The following is a 19,347-nucleotide window of genomic DNA, read 5'->3' on the forward strand; positions in this document are numbered from 1 at the left end:
TTAATCCATTTTGTGGGTTCCGTGCCGATGACCATTTTTAGGGAAAGGCGAATGATGAAAGGGTTGGTTAGCAGATCTCGGGTATTTCCTTCGTTGTCCTTGATAGCTCTCAAAAGTAGAGTTTGTTGGTCAATCTGGTCTTCGGAATTAAGAAAACGCGGGATAGAGTGACTGAAGGGCGGCCCCCTTCCAGGGGGTGGCGTGTCAACGTCCATCACTCGTTACGAATTTTTGAACAGAAAAATTTTATAGTGTCCGAATGTCTGGATATATGGACACACTCCTGTATTGGAATCTACGGTAGCCGGTAAGAAGAATCTACGGTCGCATGAGAAGTGATTGCCTATCACGCGAACTTGTATACTGCAAACTGTTCGGCGAAGAAGGAATAACTCGCACGAGAGGCCAAAAGATGGTTGCCATTGTTGTATTCAACCGAAAATTGCTCGGCAGATTGTGTGCTGGTTTTGCTACTGACGCACTCTACCTGTGATTTCAGGAAACCGGGCGGCCGGATTGCTGTGTCTAAGTCGAGTATAGCAAATGGGCAATAAGCCCACTCAAGAAGTTGGAAAATGTAAACGTCACTAACTTTTGTTATTGTTTACAACGCTGCACTTGTGGTTTTTACTGAGAAAATACACTTTATGCACTTTACTTTCTTCAGACCACTGGTTCACCGTTGATGATCCTTTCGCGCCCCGCGCCGGGAATCGACGGCCCGTTATGCGGGGCGATAGAACAAGGCAGTTTTACAACTTGTGCGTGGTGACAAAACTTCTGTTGATTCCCGATCTTTGGACGATCACTGGACCAGAATTTCAGCTTCACTAGCACTTTGTAAGATAGCCGCACTTCGGAAAGTAGCAGCTGAAAGGCTGAGGAAGAGCCTACATACCAGCCTTTGAAAGAAATTCGCGGAGCTAACTGCTGAACGAAACGCCGATCGCAACGGGTGTGGAGTGGATGTGGAGACCGAACTGATAATTGATTTTCAATAATTTATTCAGTTCGAGGTTTTATTAGTGCAAGACTCGAAACTGTGTTCATCCCACCTGTAGTTGGCTATTAGGTTTCACACCAACCGACATAACCCCACAAAATGAGCCGGATGAACTTTGTTTGACAATTCTCGGTGGTTTGTTTACATGGGAGTTACGTGAGTTCGAATGTAACAGATGAGCACCCGTTGCACTCGCACTAGGGCATTGCAAAAAAAAAAAAATTTAATTCTCAAAGGCCCCCCCTCTCATATTGTGACAAATGTCAAAGTAAGCTCACATGCCAAATTTCACATCATTTGGACAATTTTAGACCCCCGCCCACTTCGCTTGAATTTTTTTGAAATTGGTACTATGGGAAAATATGGAGGAAAAATACATTAAATGCTATAACTTTTGAAGTAGCAATCATAAAACACAATTTATACCTCTTTTGAAAGGAAATAATCTAAGTATTTGAATGAAGATATATTTGTTTCTTGAAAAATACGGGAAAGTGGGATACTGGGTCATTTTGGCCCCAAAATCCCCTATTTTTAATGATTTTTCTGCTCCGTGGGGCAAATCATACATATTTTGTAGTTTTTCTAATGTGAAAAAATCTCAGAAATCGAACGGAGCCCTTTTGACCTTAGTTTGAATACGAGAAGTTGGGGTTATAGGGCTTTTTGTCAGTCATATTAAATTTTATCATTTTCTCATGCATATATCTCCATTATTCTTCAATCAATTTTCATAAAATGTAACTTATTGAACGTGTAAAATTCTTAATAAAAACGTTAAAGGTAAAATTCAGAAACATCAAACTTTTTGATATTTACTCTACAAATCTCATTTTTTTCATTATTTGTCCTAATACCTCAACTTCCCCTATTTTTCCAAGAATGAAACTTTTCTCATGTGATCCCTAAGCATATTTTACACTAAAAGTAGTAAATTAAATAAGAATTTTGTTATTAAATGGAGTTAATATGTGCGATTTTATGATAAAAATTTACCGGTAAAGAATCTATTTTTGTTATAATCCTAAGAATTTTCCACGTGCAACAAGGTATATTTTATGAAAATTGAGTGCAGAATAATAGAGATATATTCACGAGAAAATGATGTAGTCTAATATGAATGTCAAAAGGCCATTTAACCCCAACTTCTCGTATTCGGACTAAGGTCAAAACGGTTCCGTTCGATTTCTGAGATTTTTTTACATTAGAAAAACTACAAAATATGTATGATTTGCATCACGGAGCAGAAAAATCATTAAAAACAGGGGATTTTGGGGCCAAAATGACCCAGTACCCCACTTTCCCGTATTTTTCTAGAAACAAATATATCTCCAATCAAATACTTAGATTATTTCCTTCCAAAAGAGGAATAAATTTTAATTTTCTGATTGCTACTTCAAAAGTTATGTCATTTAATGTATTTTTCTTCCATATTTTCCCATAGTACCAATTTCAAAAAATTTCAAGCGAAGTGGGCGGGGGTCTAAAATTGTCCAAATGATGTGAAATTTGGCATCTGAGCTTACTTTGACATTTGTCACAATATGAGAGGGGGGGCCTTTGAGAATTCAAAAAAAAATTTTTTTTGCGATGCCCTAACTCGCACTCACGCAATTGACAAAGTAAACAAACCACCGATAATTGTCAAACATGAACTTCATTCATCATAAGTTCATTCGTGTCGTCATCTTGTAGAACTCAATAGAAAAACTCTAGAAAGAGAACTGCGGTGACTCCATTTTGGATCGATTGGATTCACGTTTATCTGTCAAAAAACGAATCCAATCAAACATTGCCTATCCTTATAACATTGCACAGTGGGCAAAAAGCGACCCCCAGAGGCACTTAATTAGTCGCCGCGGGATTCCTATCATAATTTATATATGAAAAGTTGCGGAATTTGATAAGAAATCAAACGCACCTAGTTTGGTCCACTGCACGCATCTGTGGCCAGAGTCACGGGAGTTTGAGTACCCGGAGTATTCCGGTATTAGACAAAAAGTAATTCCCAGAGGCACTTAACTGATCGCCGCAGGTTTTCTACCATAATTTATATATGAAAAGTTGCGGAATTTGATAAGAAATCAAACGCACCTAGTTTGCTCCACTGCACGCATCTGTGGCCAGAGTCACGGGGGTTTGAGTACCCAGAGTATTCCGGTATTAGACAAAAAGTGATACCCAGAGGCACTTAACTGATCGCCGCTGGATTCCTATCATAATTTATATATGAAAAGTTGCGGAATTTGATAAGAAATCAAACGCACCTAGTTTGGTCCACTGCACGCATCTGTGGCCAGAGCTAGGGGGTTTGAGTACCCGGAGAACTTCCGGTATTAGGCAAAAAGTGATTTCCAGAGGCACTAAATTAGTTGCCGCGGGATTTCTATAATAATTTATATATGAAAAGTTGCAGAATTTGATAAGAAATCAAACGCACCTAGTTTGGTCCACTGCACGCATTTGTGGCCAGAGTCACGGGAGTTTGGGTACCCGGAGTATTACGGTATTAGACAAAAAGTGATTCCCAGAGGCACCTAACTCATCGGCGCAGGTTTCCTACCATAATTTATATATGAAAAGTTGCGGAATTTGATAAGAAATCAAATTCAACTGGTTTGGTCCACTGCACGTATCTGGGGCCAGAGTCACGGGGGTTTGAGTACCCGGAGTATTCCGGTATTAGACAAAAATACCCTAATACCAAGAATTTTTCGGATACTAGAACCCCCGTGACTCTGGTCACAGATGCGTGCAGTGGACCAAACTAGGTGCGTTTGATTTCTTATCAAATTCCGCAACTTTTCATATATAAATTATGGTAGAAAACCTGCGGCGATCAGTTAAGTGCCTCTGGGAATCACTTTTTGTCTAATACCGGAATACTCCGGGTACTTAAACTCCCGTGACTCTGGCCATAGATGCGTGCAGTGGACCAAACTAGGTGCGTTTGATTTCTTATCAAATTCCGCAACTTTTCATATATAAATTATTATAGAAATCCCGCGGCAACTAATTTAGTGCCTCTGGAAATCACTTTTTGCCTAATACCGGGAGTTCTCTGGGTACTCAAACCCCCCTAGCTCTGGCCACAGATGCGTGCAGTGGACCAAACTAGGTGCGTTTGATTTCTTATCAAATTCCGCAACTTTTCATATATAAATTATGATAGGAATCCCGCGGCGACTAATTAAGTGCCTCTGGGGGTCGCTTTTTGCCCACTGTGCATTGGACGTGTTGCCATGCAATGCCGCGGCATACGTTGCCAAAAATGCTGTTTTTCTCTCCGCAGTTCTCTTACTAGAGTTTTTGTAGTTGGCTAATGCTATTAGAACACCTTCTGGATAAATAGGGGGTCACATGTCTTCCCGTGCCCCTCCCTAGAGCCTTCAGTGGATATTGTAGGTTAACTCAATCGACGTTTAAACACAAACTCGATCAGTACTTCCGCAGCAGACAAGTTAGTTGGCCGAATATCCCAACAACATGCATAAACCCATCCACACAAGGAAGCTTTCGGAGCACTTTATAAAATACACTGATTAGACTGCACAATTTAGTAATTACATTCCTTCTAATACGCATTGGGACAAACCATTCCGAATTCAGGCATATAAGAAACAGAAATTGAAAACGTTCGTACAAGCCTTAGGAGAAGTCCGAGTTTTGAACGATCCATGCGCGGAAGTGGGTAACACGAACGTACACCGAGGGCATTCCGATCGAGCAACCGGCAGCGGATCCGAACGAAACTATACCAACCTGCAGAGAACTACCACCATCGGAGACAGTCAGCGGACCACCAGAGTCACCATTGCAAGACGATCGGCCACCAGCTCCGGATAGGCAAATATTCTGAGCCTGAATAAGGTTGGCGTTACCACCCCAGTTGGAAAGGCAGACAGCATTCGTCAAGATTGGGTTGGTAGTGAACATAACCACAGCGGAAGTGGCCTGGCTGGCATCTGAGGTACGACCGAATCCAGATACAGTACCGGTCAATCCAGCGAACGTCCGACTATCAGTAGCAGTTGGAATACGTGCGGGTTGGATACGCGCAGTGAACACAATGGGGCTGTTCAAGCGGACAACGGCGATGTCGTTTCTGATGTTAGTGGGTGTATATCCCGCATGGATTGTGATTCCACCGCTACCGAAGGCAATTCTCTGCTGAGTGGCCTCATTGTTGAGTCGGTTATGAGCTCCCATGATGGCAGTTCCACCGAAAGCGTTCTGAACGCAATGGGCAGCAGTCAGGATAAAGTTGTTTGTCAGCACTGATCCTCCACACAGACCGGTACCTCCGGAGAAAGTACTGAGAAGAGCGATTTGATACGGGAACTGTCCAACGGCTGCCTGTTGCCCATTGGTGATTCGACGCTCTGGTGTAAGCTTACGCAGGAACTGCAATTCTGCCGGTAGACGTGCCCAGTAATGATCAAACTCCTCGATCGGTTTTACCTGCGACCAATCGATATCGATCCATTCGGCACTGGCCACAGCTAGAGCACCAATTAATAAAAGCACCAACCCGGTTTGCATCTTGGATAACTGCAACAACTACTGATATTAAGTGACTATTGGATCGCTCTTATATATGTTCATGACCGAGGGTTATCATCAGGGAGGTCAATTCGATAATCAAGGGCACGGATTAAATTTTTTTGCTACGTGAGGTTACGATTTGGGAAACCTGAAATAGGCAAATTTTTTCCTTCGTACTTCAACGTGAATTGATAAGATTGATGACTGATTTGCTTGATAGTGCACATTTGGTATTTTTGAGAGCGTATCACAGACAAAAGAAGTGAATGGCGTAAGGTTCATAACAAAGATTTCAAACAATTCGGGCAACATCGTTTCCTACCAACAGTTTTGTCAAAAAATCTCAGTTTCAGAAAAAATAACAAAAAATGTTAGATGAATCAATAAAATCGATAGAGTATAAATGATGAGTTTTAAATTTGAAAGTAAATTATTGTAACCGAATGACAAAGTGTACAAAAATAATCGAACATTATCCCAATTCGGTTCAATAAGACGTTCTCAGTCCAATCCACTCCATCAAATGCAACTGGAAAGCAATCTTCCAACAACCACTCTAAACCACATTACGACACCAAAAGTTACCCCGAAAATTCCCCAGATAACCGAAATCTTCTCCGATAAGCCCACCCGTTCAGAGCTATAAAAACTGATACCAACGCTACTGCCGGCAGTATACGTAATCAAAAAACCCAGTATGAAGTGTTTACTGTCATTGGCGATGCTAGCGACTGTGGTCGCTGCTGATATCGACTGGTCCAGGGTGCGACCGATCGAAGAGTTTGATCACTACTGGGCACGCTTACCACCAAAGCTACAGGCACTACGTCAAGCGATGCCCAACCAGAGGGTGATCAACGGTCAGGAAGCCTATCCTGGCCAGTTTCCGTATCAAGTAGTTTTGATCAGCGATTACGGTTCCATTTCCGCCCTTTGTGGTGCTTCGGTGTTGAGCAATAATTTCATTTTAACCGCTGCCCACTGTGTCGTGGATGCGACCGGTGGCATTGCTTTGATGGGGGCTCACAACCGTCAGAACAATGAGCCCACCCAGCAATCCTGCAGCTTCAGCTCCGACGGCATCAACATCCATCCGCAGTATAATCCAACGACATTCCGGAATGATGTGGCCACGGTTCGACTCAACATTCCAGTAGTTTTCAATGATCGCGTGCAACCGGTAAAGCTCCCTGCCCATTCCGATACAAGAACATTCTCTGGATGGTTTGGAACCGTTTCTGGATTTGGACGAACCTCGGATGACAGCCTGGCAACCTCGGATGTACTCAGATACACGTATAATGCGATCATAACGAATGCAAATTGTTTGGAAAGGTGGGACAATAACGTTGACCTCATTGGGCCGCAAAATATCTGTCTATCCGGAGAATACGGTCGAGCGTCCTGTGGAGGTGATTCTGGTGGTCCACTCACCATTCCGGAGACAGAATTCTCGCTGCAAGTCGGTCTGGTATCGTTTGGATCTGCAGCTGGTTGTGCGATCGGAATACCATCAGTGTTTGCCCGCACGTCCTTCTTCCTGGAGTGGATCGAAGAAAACTCCGATGTTGTGGTAGAACCGTAGGGTAATCAGAACTTTTTTTTATATTATTGTTGACTTTTTTCATTATGAGAAATCCTGCTACATAAGGGAATGATGGATCATTAGTTTATTAGTTTCAGTGACTAATGTTACAACATCTACAGATGACTTGTCCTATCTCAATATTATCTATCTCGATTATTTCGTAGGTACCTTCAGATAGGCCGAGTAAAAATCTCTCTATGTTGATATTTTCTCTACCTCGACCGAGCACCGCAATTATTATTGGAGTAATCTACAAACGTGTCGTCAAGCAAAGATAACAACCGTGCCCAATAGGGTGACAATAAACGACCATTTTGGAAATCACTAATCTAGCGTCGTTCCAAATCATGAAAAAATGACACTATCCAAATTTGAGCGAAATCGGTTAACGCTAACCCCTCCCTCAAAGAGCTTAAAGTTTGTATGGGATTTCTGGCCAAAATGTATGGGGAAACATTCGCAGTTCACAAAATGCGAATAGAATAAATACCTAAGTAGGCTACAATCCAATTCGCGCGGTGCTTCTATTATATTCAGCATCTCCTATTACCTTGCAAACAAGCAAAGCGTGCATGTCAACTGCGCTGTCTGCCCAGTCGGGGGTACATCACAAGATACTTGAATTTTGCTTTGTTCGGATCTTCCGGCACGGGTGGATCGTCTCCTGCGAGAGTTGCAACATTGCTGTCGGTGCTTGTCGATCGCTCTCGCTATAGAAACGGAACTGTCTGGGTATCGGCATTTTGTTTTTTGTACGTTCCATCGCTCGCTATCGCCGCAGAGATGTAGTGTATGTTGGTGCCGTCGGTGCTCGTTGGTCGACTCGAGACAAATCATGTGCTGCGAGCCCAATTTGGTATTAGTTGTACGAGTATGGAACTGATATTTTGGTAGTACACAAAGGATACTAGGATCATTTGAATGCCGGATGGTGAATTTTCTGTCGGTTCTGGTACTTTGTACTCAATACTTTATAATGGTAGTCCATATGAGGTTTTGGAAATACGGAGAGTTAAGTAACTCAACAGTGCTTGTATTGTTAGGACTCCAAAGTAGGCCTATAAAAAATTGGCTTCTTTAAAAAATGTACCGCAGCGTAACCCTTTAGCTATGAATTACACCTTACTATTGTCATGAATAACGACTTACCTTTACGGGCACTTTTCACAATTTCGGAAGGAAAGTCATGTAAAGTTTGGAACGCTTATATCTTTTTCTGTACTGCATGGATTTAATGAATTTGTTTGCCATTTTGTCGAAAATAAATTGAACAATGTTGTATAAAATTCTGAAGTTTGTATGACATGCATTAAAAACGAAAAACTGTTTTGAAAAATCTTCCGAAAACTGATCGGAAATGATGAAAAATTTCAGCTCATCTCGGTCAGAGCCGTCAATATGGTGCACAAACTGAACACCAAAATGATGAAAAGTTTTAAATATAGGTCAGCTACAGATTTGCTTCATTATCATTCGTGTTGAGCTGTTTGGAGCGTACAGGGCTTCTCCTCAAAGGGATGTACAATACCACGAAGAAAATATTTGTGAGCTGTAAACGGCTGGTGGATGAATCAGTTTGTGTAGTTACCTGCTACTAGCAGGCAATTATTTTCATTTCCGGTGCTTAGAGACCAGCATACATGACGAAAAACCGGATTTCAAAATATTCGACCGAAGCCAGTTCGTAATCGAATCATTGTGATTTTATGTGGTGAAAATCCAACCTTATTTACACAATCAAAATAAGGTACAGATAAAACCAAAATACTTTGCTGAACATATGGTCAGTGTTAGGTCAGACCGGACTAAGTGACAGTGCATTGATTTCGAGAAAAACGCGTTTAAAGTTTGAATCGCAGCATCCTTCACATTATAATTGGAAAATGATGTTTACCATAATTCTTGTTTATTGTTTCATATTTCAAATCTGGTAAAAGTGGAATGTAGATGAAGAAATTCTTTATCCAGTGCTATCATTAACTCATTTTTTGATATTTTGCGACTTGGTCCGGTCTGACTTAACACCGACCATCTCAACTAAAGAGAATGCACTCCCAAAGCTTTAGAGGTTTTGTCTTGTTAATTTTCGTAGGCGTATTACCTTGAATTAATTTTGTTCACTGCCTCCATCATGTGGCAGAATTTTGAATTTTTCAAATGAGAAAAGAAAGTATTTTTTGCTACTCTACAACTTTGTAGAACATCATATTGCTCCATCTCTTACCGTTTTACAGATAGGAGTATTCCATTTAAATTACTTGCTCACTACCGCCACCATGCGGAGAATTTCCGAAATCTTCAAGTGAAAACAAAAAGTCCTTTTATTCCTTTACAACTTTGTGGAATATCATAACTTTCTATCTGACTTTCATAACTTTCTAACCCTGAACCGGTCTTCCTTCTTACCCTTACGGGTCCCGAATGGGAACTTCCTCATTGATGGTATTGGCTGTTGATTTTGAGGTACTTGACGCAACTATTGAAGTTACCACTATTACCTGAACAGCTCCCACAAATTTGCATTCGATTTCATCTCATCAGAATCTCGCTAGCTCCAAAAAAACGGAGACGCAATTTGTGTTTCTGAGTAATCAGGCGATTCATGGAGTGGAAATGGCTCCGCGATGTTGAGAATCTTTCGATCATCCTACTCACCTGTGGTGTAGCTCAATTATAGGAGGCCCTTAGCTCAGTAGTGCCCAGCGGCCCCGCGTGGTCATTAGACGGCCCTGGTATAGATACGTTAACAAACTCTAGCCAGATGTTAGAAACCACCATTTCCTAAAGAAATGGGCTATGGTATACCTGACCAATGTCGACTAAAGTTAAAACAAATATTGGAAGAATATCGACGAGGCTTTTCTCATAGGCGTTATCTATTTTTTGGATATATGTTCTTTTTACGAGATTGGTTTGATATTTTTCAATTTTGAGACCGTTTTAGTGATGCAGGCTATACCCAAAAAATTATTAAAACCCATGAGAAAAGTCTCATTGACATTCTTTCAATATTTGATTCGTCGTTACTCGACGATGGGTAGATATACCACGAATATGTTGATTTCCCTACCCATTTCTCTGGGTGATGGCTGTTTCTAACCTCTGCTTGGTTATTTGAATGTAGTTCGCTTGGAAGAAAATCTGGCGCTGTCACAGTTCTGCTAGTTCTAGCGGGAAGGTTCACCGCACCGATTGACTTTATTATTTGAATTTCGCCATGATTAGCTCAGGGAAGCTACTTAGGACCGTTGATCTTTCTACTTTACTTCAATGATATATATTTGCGTTGAAACCTCTCGTCGGTCCTTCGCAGACAAGTCCAAAATATTTCATCTCATCTGCTCAATTGAGGATTGCTGATTTCTCCATCAATAGTTCGAAACAATCGCTGATTATGGTGTAGTAAGAACTGCGATCGAATTATCACGAAAAACAGAGCTCTGTCTGCCAGACGCCCAGAAATTTTTTATGACTGCCAAAAGCCTGGAAATTATTTTGTCAGGCAAAGCGAGAGTGACGGGGTGTATAGGGGTCCACGCTCCACTGTCCTGGGTTTTCACTCGACCGATATAGTTTAATTCGAAATTTGAAAACGTTTGTGAAGCTAGTTTCAAAAGATGATGGGATTTTTTCGCGCATTCGAAGATTGCTTTAAAAGTTTATCTTCAAATAGGCTTTTCTCCACCCAATAATACTTCATAGAGATCAATACAGGTGAAAAAAGATCAAATTAATAAATAAATAAATGATTCCGGGTGTGGCCATCTAAGCACGTAGTAGCATAAGCTGATTTTGGATATTTCTCCAAATGGGCGTAATTTCGATGCATGTTGGCAGCACAGCCTCTTTTATGATTGCACTCACCACCACTGTCATAATAATTAGCACAAAAGCGATGCATAGCTGTCATCATATGACGAACCAATCACAGGATAAATCGAATACACAACGTAGGACCTAGCGACCACACGAAAAATTGTTTCTCTGATAATCAGTTCGTTAATCCGTCGACGGACCGGTGCCAGTAATCGCGTTTTTCAGCTTTCATCAAGTTTTTCATTTGCATTTGTAGCGTTGGAAAAATTCGGGCGATCCGACGTTCAAAAGTCCCTTTCGCTGATATGATTCTAAGCAATCTTAGCCCACCACGAGGTAGGAGACTGTTCACGGTTGTTCGCGTCGTGTACATCGTAATGCAAATGCATTGTGTAAAACCTGGAGGAAAATGTAGGGACTGAAATATAAGGACACTTGGGGTTTTTGATGTCGCATGTGGAAATTCCTGCTAGTTTCTAAGATTACCGAGACCAGGAACCACTTACTTCGGTTTTGTAACAGCACCCTTCAAGGGACACACTCAAGCCTTTCCTCTTTTGGAAATTTATAGGCACATTAAAAGATGTAAAATGAGATGAGATGGTCAGACTCTCGCTCTTTAGTGTACAAGGAAACGTTGACATCAGCCGTAGCGAACCAGAATTTTTACTGGCTGCAACAAAGGGTACTTGAAGGAGCGAACCCCATACTTCGCAATTAAGGCCCCTGTTGGAGACTACACCATCAATCTCTACTTACCGGGCGGGTACATAGACAAGATACTTCTTCGTACACGGCCAACTGGTATTTAGTTAAATCTCGCACATATCGATGATGTTACATGGCTCATCTTTGTCCTCATTCAAGTTTGTTATGAATATATACCAAATTCGTTACTGATACTTTTTGCATGTATCAGGCAGCTAGCAGTTGGGAAATTGGATTCTGAGATGATTATGACTTTCATTGATTTAGGTTTCGACAAAAATACACTGAAAAATAAATTAAGTTTGGACAAGGAAAAGTTTTTTTTAAATAACTTTTTTTCCTTAAAAGTGCCCAACTTAAATTTTTGTCGTTAGGTAGGGAACATAATTACCTATCGTCCAAATCAAAGAACGGGGCTTTTTTGTAAATCGACTTTAAATTTTTTAAATCGATTTTTTTTCAGTGTAGGAGTCAAAGAAGAAATTTTTCCATATTTTTAATCAAAAATTTGACTAATTTTGTGAAAATCACTCCTACAACATTTTTTGGTAGGATTTGAAAAGAATTGGTTAAAAAAGTTTGACCCTTTTTAAAAGACAGTCTAGATCATTTTTGAAAAAACGAAGTATGCAAAGTGGCCTTTTGTGTCAAAGTTCTCACGTACAGAAAGTTCCCTCCCCAAGGTTTAGGGGTTTGACGGTATTGCAAACATCATCAAGCATCAATTGCTTTAAGATGGGTATTGCATTACGCCTCGATAGTGGTGCATCGAGGAGACCGAGAGGGCTTATCTGCCTTTTTTATGTTATATGTTGCTTCATACTCTGCACCAGCGCATACCAATGCTAAACCACTGGTCTATGCGCGGTGGCGTGGCCGACTGGAGGATCGACGTAGATTGACTTTTGCTGTGTGCTATGTTTGCAAATATTGTTCTATTGGTGGTATTCGTGGACGGGGCTCACGGAGGGAGTCATTATGTGTCCATTTATCGGTCGACTTTGTCATCGTGCACATACTAATTAAATTAATTTAATAATTAAATTAATTTAATAAAGTAGAATAAGTAGAAACCTATTAGTTGTAGCTTTGTGATAATCGTAGTTTTTTGTACCAGTGTACAACTGTTATGTGCTAGTCGTATGTCTATCTATGTATGTATTCGTCTGAGTATTTGTGACAGTTGGGTCAGGAAATGGATGCAGAACTGACGTATATGACAAAATAGTGGCTAATACTTGTTTTGATCAATCTGAGCATTTGGTTCTATTCATTGGGGAAAGTCGGGCTGGATAAATTAGGGTAACATAAATTTACCGACGCACGTGAGTCATCCATTCCCGGTCAGCATAGCATGATGAAAGTCTAACAGCATACAATTGTCGTTAATGATGAATATACAACAGTTTAATTGCATGTTACATGTGTTTTTCTATTCTACTTCATTAGTCTGTTTCATTTGTGCATCTATTAGTTTGCTTTTCCATTATTTATGTATACCAAAATAGTATTGTTCAATTTATACACTTCTAGTCATCCTCTTTCCATCTTTTTTTCTTTATTCGGCATGTCATGATTCCTTTTATCAGTATATCTTTACTATACGCTATCTATACTCATATAGGTACAAACGCTCGTGGCCTTCGCGATAACACAGGCCTGGCCATGGGCGCGACCATGCAGTTGCAGTAATCCACATATACTTGCGCCCGCGATTTTGCCTACATGAAAACACGTTAAGTAAACGTAGCATCTTTTCACTTCCAAACGCGGTCTCAAACATTAATCCACCACTCACGCAATCATGAAACGGTCACGTCCGAAAGTTTTACCAGTCTGGGCTAATGCCTTCAGTTGAACCAATCAAAAAAGTGACGCTCATATTCACTAAACAACACGTTCCATGGTGACATGACCTGGAACTCAAGTTTTCCCATAGGGAAATGGACTACCATCTGTACCATACACTAAAAATTAAGCATAAGATTCACGGTCCGCGCGCGATCAAACAAGAATACACGCTACATCATTATAAAATCAAAATTATACACGCGTGACAATCACGTTAATATACAAATGCTTGAGCCCTTCGCGACCATCCCCGGCACCTACACCCGCGATCTCGCCAACATGATAACATCTCGGTAATAAAGTGAATGTCTCAGCTCCTATAAATTTTCAAACGCGGTCTCAATCGTGAACCTAAAAACTCCCGCACTCGCACGATCATGAATCGGTCACTTCCGGATGTTTCTATCCTTGATATCAGCAGACCAGGTGCATGCCTTCAATTGGATCAATTAAAAAAAAGAAAGCTCTCACTGGACACCACGTTACATGGTGACATGACCGAGGACTCTAGTGATATGGGGTAACTTACTCCCTGTCAGAATGTGAATTGTCCACCAAAAACTATCCGAATGAAGGTCCATCCAAGAACGCACGCGTATATAGGAAATGCCACACGGTTACAAAATCCAGTCTTGTACACGCGAACTCACATGAACGCGAGCACACGTGACAAACACGTTAGCATACGAACGCTTAAGCCCTTCGCGATTAACAACGCACACCTACGTTCGCGATCGCGCAAACTTAGTAACATCCCGGTAATAAGGAGAACGTATTAGCACTCACGAAGTTTCAAACGCTGTCTCAAACACGAACCGTTTTCGCGCGCTCATGAATCTGTCACGTCCTGAAACCGTTACTATCTGTCCTAAAAACTTAGGTCCATACATTCAGTGGGGCCAATCAAAAAATAAAGCAAATATCCACTAGACAACGCGTTCCATGGCGACCGGGCACTCTAGTGATATGGAGGATCTCACACTCTTTTAGCATCTTAACAGTACACCAAAAAATAAAGTATTAGATTCACGGTCCGCGCGCGATTATCCAAGAACACACGCGAATATGCGAAAGGCACACGGTTATAGAATGGAATTCATATACGCGAAGTTACATACACGTTAGCACACGTGGCATACAAACGCACACGCTATCGAACACGTTAACGTACAAATGCTCGAGCTCTTCGCGATTATACACGCGATCGCGAATCCCTACGCCCGCACATACCCGAAACCGTACAATGAATATCACATTCAGAATCACGGCCCGCTACAATTAGCCTAATGCAGTGTTTTAGTGGCCGACATTGCCTGTCTCGTCTGCAAATTGTAGTATGTGATTCTGACGGGAACCTCCAGTAGGACAACTCTCGAAAAAAAAGTTCTCACGTACAGAAAGTTTCATTAAAATCTGAGAGGGTGCTGCCAACTCTGAATACGATTTAGCACGAAATTCGTCAAATACTCCAAAAAATTTAAATAAGTGCAGCATGTCTGTTTAAACGGTTTAAAAAATATTACTTATTCTTATCAGTATTGGTATGAAATTGATCAACTTCAGGATAATAATGTTGAATCAAGGAAATATTCATTTTGTACTTGACTTTTGTTATTCATTTTTTCACAATGAGTGTAACTACAAATTTGTCGATCCGGGACTTCGCTGGAATATCCCAGGTGACAGTTGGCTGTTTCCAGATAACTAGGTAATTACTTAAGAGGTTTAACCTTTTAATCGAAAAATTTTGTGCTATGATAAAAATAACACTATGTAAGCATTTTGAAATGATTAAAATTGGACAAGAGTTAGAACATTTAACATAGAAGGAATGGTTCGTGAGAAATCATTATAAAGAGTAAATTTTACGACTAATTCTTCTCATTGAAAGCTTTGGTAATTCAAACCAAAACGCTTGGGATATGCTAAACAAATACTCGGAAAAAAGGAGGAATGATTCTTCACTACGTATGCATTGCCAGCACATATCCTGGCTCTCTAAAGCTCAGTTTGCATGAGCAACTTGAAGATGCAATTAGTCGCAACATTTCAGCCGCTCTCAGCAAGTTCGACCATCTATTCGTAATGTGACGTAACGTGTCAATTGAACGTTTTAAAAATAAAGTGTTTCTGGAGTGGATAAGATTAATTCTGATTTTGGCATCTATTCACCTATCAGTGCAGAGGCTGCTATTGTATATTTATCCAAATACGCGTAATTTCGATGCGATCTGTTTAATACCTTCGTTTAATTCGTAGCACAGAGAGAGGAAGATAGTAAGAGAGCGAGAGAGAGCAAGAGAGAGTATAAGGAACGTTTCATCCATAGAGACAAATACAATATTACGAGCCAATAAAAATGCAATATTTCTTGGAATTTCAAATTTGATATTTTCCAAATGAGTTTGAATATCCTTAGCACTCTCCAAGCACATGTTTGTACATGAATTTTTAACCGATTTGTCAGTTCCTTTAAGGGAAGGGTAAGGTTATCTCCAATTTCCATTGCAAAATATTGAAAATTGGGCGAGTGACAGTGAATCTTTGGAGACGCCTTGAAAAAATCTTGTTTGGGGATACATGTCAAAATCTACTGAACCAAGCGTTTTGAAATTTTGCGCTGCATCTGTCCACATAATTCTCAAGGTAACGAAAAGAGCCTTTTCTTTATTGGATTGCTCAATTCTTTGTAGAACAATTTAGTGAAAAATTAGATTTTTTCTTAAAAAAGAGTCTACTAACATGTTATTGTAAAAATTTCGACAATGCTCTTGTAGTTACCTGGGGAATGGTGTGAAGAAGAGCTGCTTAGTAGATCTTCAAATATGATGCACACCGAATTTCTTCGAGGTCCCTTCGGAGATTCACTCTGTCACTCGCTCAATTTTCAACATTTTGCAATGCAAATTTGCAAAATGCCCTGCAAATGTTGCCATATTGTATGGAAATTAACAGAATAGACTAACTCGCTCTGTACCACCAGCAATTTTTTTGTGAACAATTTTTTTTATTTCACCGTGAAAACGTTACAATTTTACCAGCATTGGAACATTTTTCATACACATCATTCTTATTAGTCAATATGAACTAAAGATCAATAATTTCCCGCAATTCACGGAACCAACTGATATGCCACTAGTAGTCGTAAAAACCCAGTAAAACAGTGAGCTTTTCCGCGACTACCGTCCGTACGAGCACAAAGTTGTAGTCAACAATAAATGATGATTGGGCACAATCAAGGGATATAAAATTCGAATGGATTTACCAAATTTTTAACTGATTAGAATAAAAGCTTTGTAGGTTTGATAACAGCGACTTTCAACTGTCGAAAAGATAATGTAGTCTTCCTCATCGTGATTAGGATTAGAATTCAGTATAAAAAGCTAGCCTGCGCCTCAAACGCTATCATAGTCAGGATGAAGAGTTTTCTGCTTGTTGTTGCCCTGTTGGCCGTGGCCAGTGCCGAATGGATCGATATCGATTGGTCCCAGGTGAAACCGATCGAAGAGTTCGATCATTACTGGGCCCGTCTGCCGGCGGAGTGGCAGTTCCTGCGTAAGCTTACCCCAGAGCGTCGAGTCACCAACGGACAGGAAGCAACCCCCGGTCAGTTCCCGTATCAGATCGCTCTGCTTAGTACTTTCTCCGCGGGTACCGGTCTGTGTGGAGGATCCGTGCTGACAAACAACTACATCCTGACTGCTGCCCATTGCGTTCAGAACGCTCTCGGAGGAACTGCCATCATCGGAGCTCATAACCGAATCAACACTGAGCCAAGTCAGCAGAGAATTGCCTTCGGTAGCGCTGGAATTGTAATTCATGCTGGATACACACCGACCAACATCAGAAACGACATCGCCGTTGTCCGCTTGAACAGTGCCATTGTGTTCAATGACCGTGTACAACCTACTCGCATTCCAGCTGCCAGCGACGGTCGCCAATTCGCCGGTGAAACCGCTACTGTATCTGGATTCGGTCGTACCTCAGATGCCAGCCAGGCCACTTCCGCTGTCATTATGTTCGCCTCCAATCCAGTTATGACCCAAGCCGATTGTCTTTCCAGCTGGGGTGGTAACACCAACATTATTCAGGCCCAAAACATTTGCATGTCCGGAGCTGGCGGTCGTTCGGCTTGCAATGGTGACTCTGGTGGTCCTCTGACTGTTGCCGATGGTGGTAGTTCTCTGCAGGTCGGTATCGTTTCGTTCGGATCCGCTGCCGGTTGCTCGATCGGAATGCCCTCGGTATACGTTCGTGTTACCTTCTTCCGCGAATGGATCGTTAATAACTCGGACTTCTCGTAAAAAGGGGTTTCCTTGGTAGTGGCTTTCGATATGATGGTTAGCAATAAATCGTTTTGAAATCATTCAGAAGATAAGTCTTATTTGTTTGCTTTTATTCGAATATTTTCAGCCAAAATTGAAATAGAATGCCGGAACAGTAACTAGAATGTAAAATAAGACTTCCTATTGCTTGAAAATCACTCTTCATTGCAAAACTACTTGCTTGCTTATAAGCGTACGTCGTATTTCCTAAATTGAAATTATTGGCATAGTGGATTTCCTAATTGCTCTATAACGTTTAAATTTCACTGATAAATGCTTTCGCCAGTCTACATGAATGTAGGCCCATTATATTAGCTAAAGTTTTAGAGTTACGCATTTCGAATTTTGTAGTAACCCTGTATAAGTTGTTTTAACGTAAATAAGTGGCAACCAATCTATTTATAAAATATTTTCGATGTCACACCTACCAGGCGACTAATCAACGTATATCGGTCAAATTTTTAGCTGATTGGCAATCTTGGTTGGATTTTCCAATACAACATGTTCCCGAATACCAACCGCGATATGAAATTAGTGTTTATAATAGCAAATCAATAGATAACGATGGTGATTCTCCTACAATTGACTTCCAACCTGCGACGAAGTCACAAACTCCGGTGATACCGTAGGTGTTGCATGAGTCCCAAATTCGATCTACTAAAATGTGATTTGTTTTTGTTAATTTTACATTTCTTAAGAAAGAAATGTATAGGATTCGCTCAAGCCTTGAACAAATTTCCGAGGCCCGGAGGGCCGAGTTTGCTATACCAATCGACTCAGCTCGACAAATTGGGACAATGCTTGTATTTTTTTTTTAGGGAGCAGTAAAAAAATTTTCAGGAAAACCCTAGACCTGAGGGAAAATGTACAAAACCCCAATGTCTCAGGGAACGGGTTTGGGCTGCCATCTTGTTGGTCTCTTCGCCACTTCCTCTGCAGCTCGGAGAGTATGCTCGAGACCACTCTGTTGACAACGTTCCAGGTATGTTCGTCACGGCACATCTCTTCGACGATATTGTCCACTGTCATACCAGGTACACCCCTACGAACTTCTTCGAATCTAGGGCATTCGAAGACCACGTGTTCCGGTGTCTCCTGCACAGTCACACACTCCGGGCAAAGGGGTGACGAAGCATGTCCAAACCGATGCAAGTACTTCCGGAAGCATCCGTGCCCGGACAAAAACTGCGTCAAATGGAAGTTCACCTCTCCATGCTTCCTATGTACCCAGGCCGATACATTTGGGATGAGTCGGTGGATCCACCTTCCTTTCTCCGCGTTGTCCCACTCCCTCCACGGAGAGTAGTCAATTGTCGACAGTCGTAATCTTTCGTCCGATTTACGTGAGACTGTTGCCATCAATCAATGAGCTTCATAACAGTTTTAGCCTTCGCCTTGAAAGGTTGTGTTTGCTGATTGATTGTAGTAACCAAAGCTGTGCAAGCCGTGAATAGGCTTGAAGTTTGTGTACCGTGTCAGTATTTGATGCTGTGTTAGTGCGGAGACAGGCA

At 41.2% G+C, this 19,347-nt stretch overlaps 3 protein-coding genes across 3 annotated transcripts; 2 read left to right on the plus strand and 1 right to left on the minus strand.

The window, feature by feature from the left end:
* Nucleotides 1-4,545: 4,545 nt before the first annotated feature.
* LOC131693480 (brachyurin-like) lies at nucleotides 4,546-5,565 on the minus strand. The gene has a single exon (XM_058981338.1). It carries the CDS (start codon nucleotides 5,543-5,545, stop codon nucleotides 4,652-4,654), a length of 894 nt encoding a protein of 297 aa, XP_058837321.1. The 5' UTR covers nucleotides 5,546-5,565; the 3' UTR covers nucleotides 4,546-4,651.
* A 667-nt stretch (nucleotides 5,566-6,232) lies between these two features.
* Nucleotides 6,233-7,437, plus strand: LOC131693482 (brachyurin-like). Its single transcript, XM_058981340.1, has 2 exons — nucleotides 6,233-7,134; nucleotides 7,301-7,437. The coding sequence occupies exon 1, from the start codon at nucleotides 6,246-6,248 to the stop codon at nucleotides 7,131-7,133; it is 888 nt and encodes a 295-aa protein (XP_058837323.1). The 5' UTR covers nucleotides 6,233-6,245; the 3' UTR covers nucleotide 7,134; nucleotides 7,301-7,437.
* A 9,453-nt stretch (nucleotides 7,438-16,890) lies between these two features.
* LOC131693483 (brachyurin-like) lies at nucleotides 16,891-17,889 on the plus strand. Its single transcript, XM_058981341.1, has one exon. The coding sequence runs from the start codon at nucleotides 16,928-16,930 to the stop codon at nucleotides 17,813-17,815; it is 888 nt and encodes a 295-aa protein (XP_058837324.1). The 5' UTR covers nucleotides 16,891-16,927; the 3' UTR covers nucleotides 17,816-17,889.
* Nucleotides 17,890-19,347: the final 1,458 nt, after the last annotated feature.

This window comes from Topomyia yanbarensis, chromosome 3, assembly GCF_030247195.1.
Source record: "Topomyia yanbarensis strain Yona2022 chromosome 3, ASM3024719v1, whole genome shotgun sequence".
NCBI classification, from domain to species: domain Eukaryota; kingdom Metazoa; phylum Arthropoda; class Insecta; order Diptera; family Culicidae; genus Topomyia; species Topomyia yanbarensis.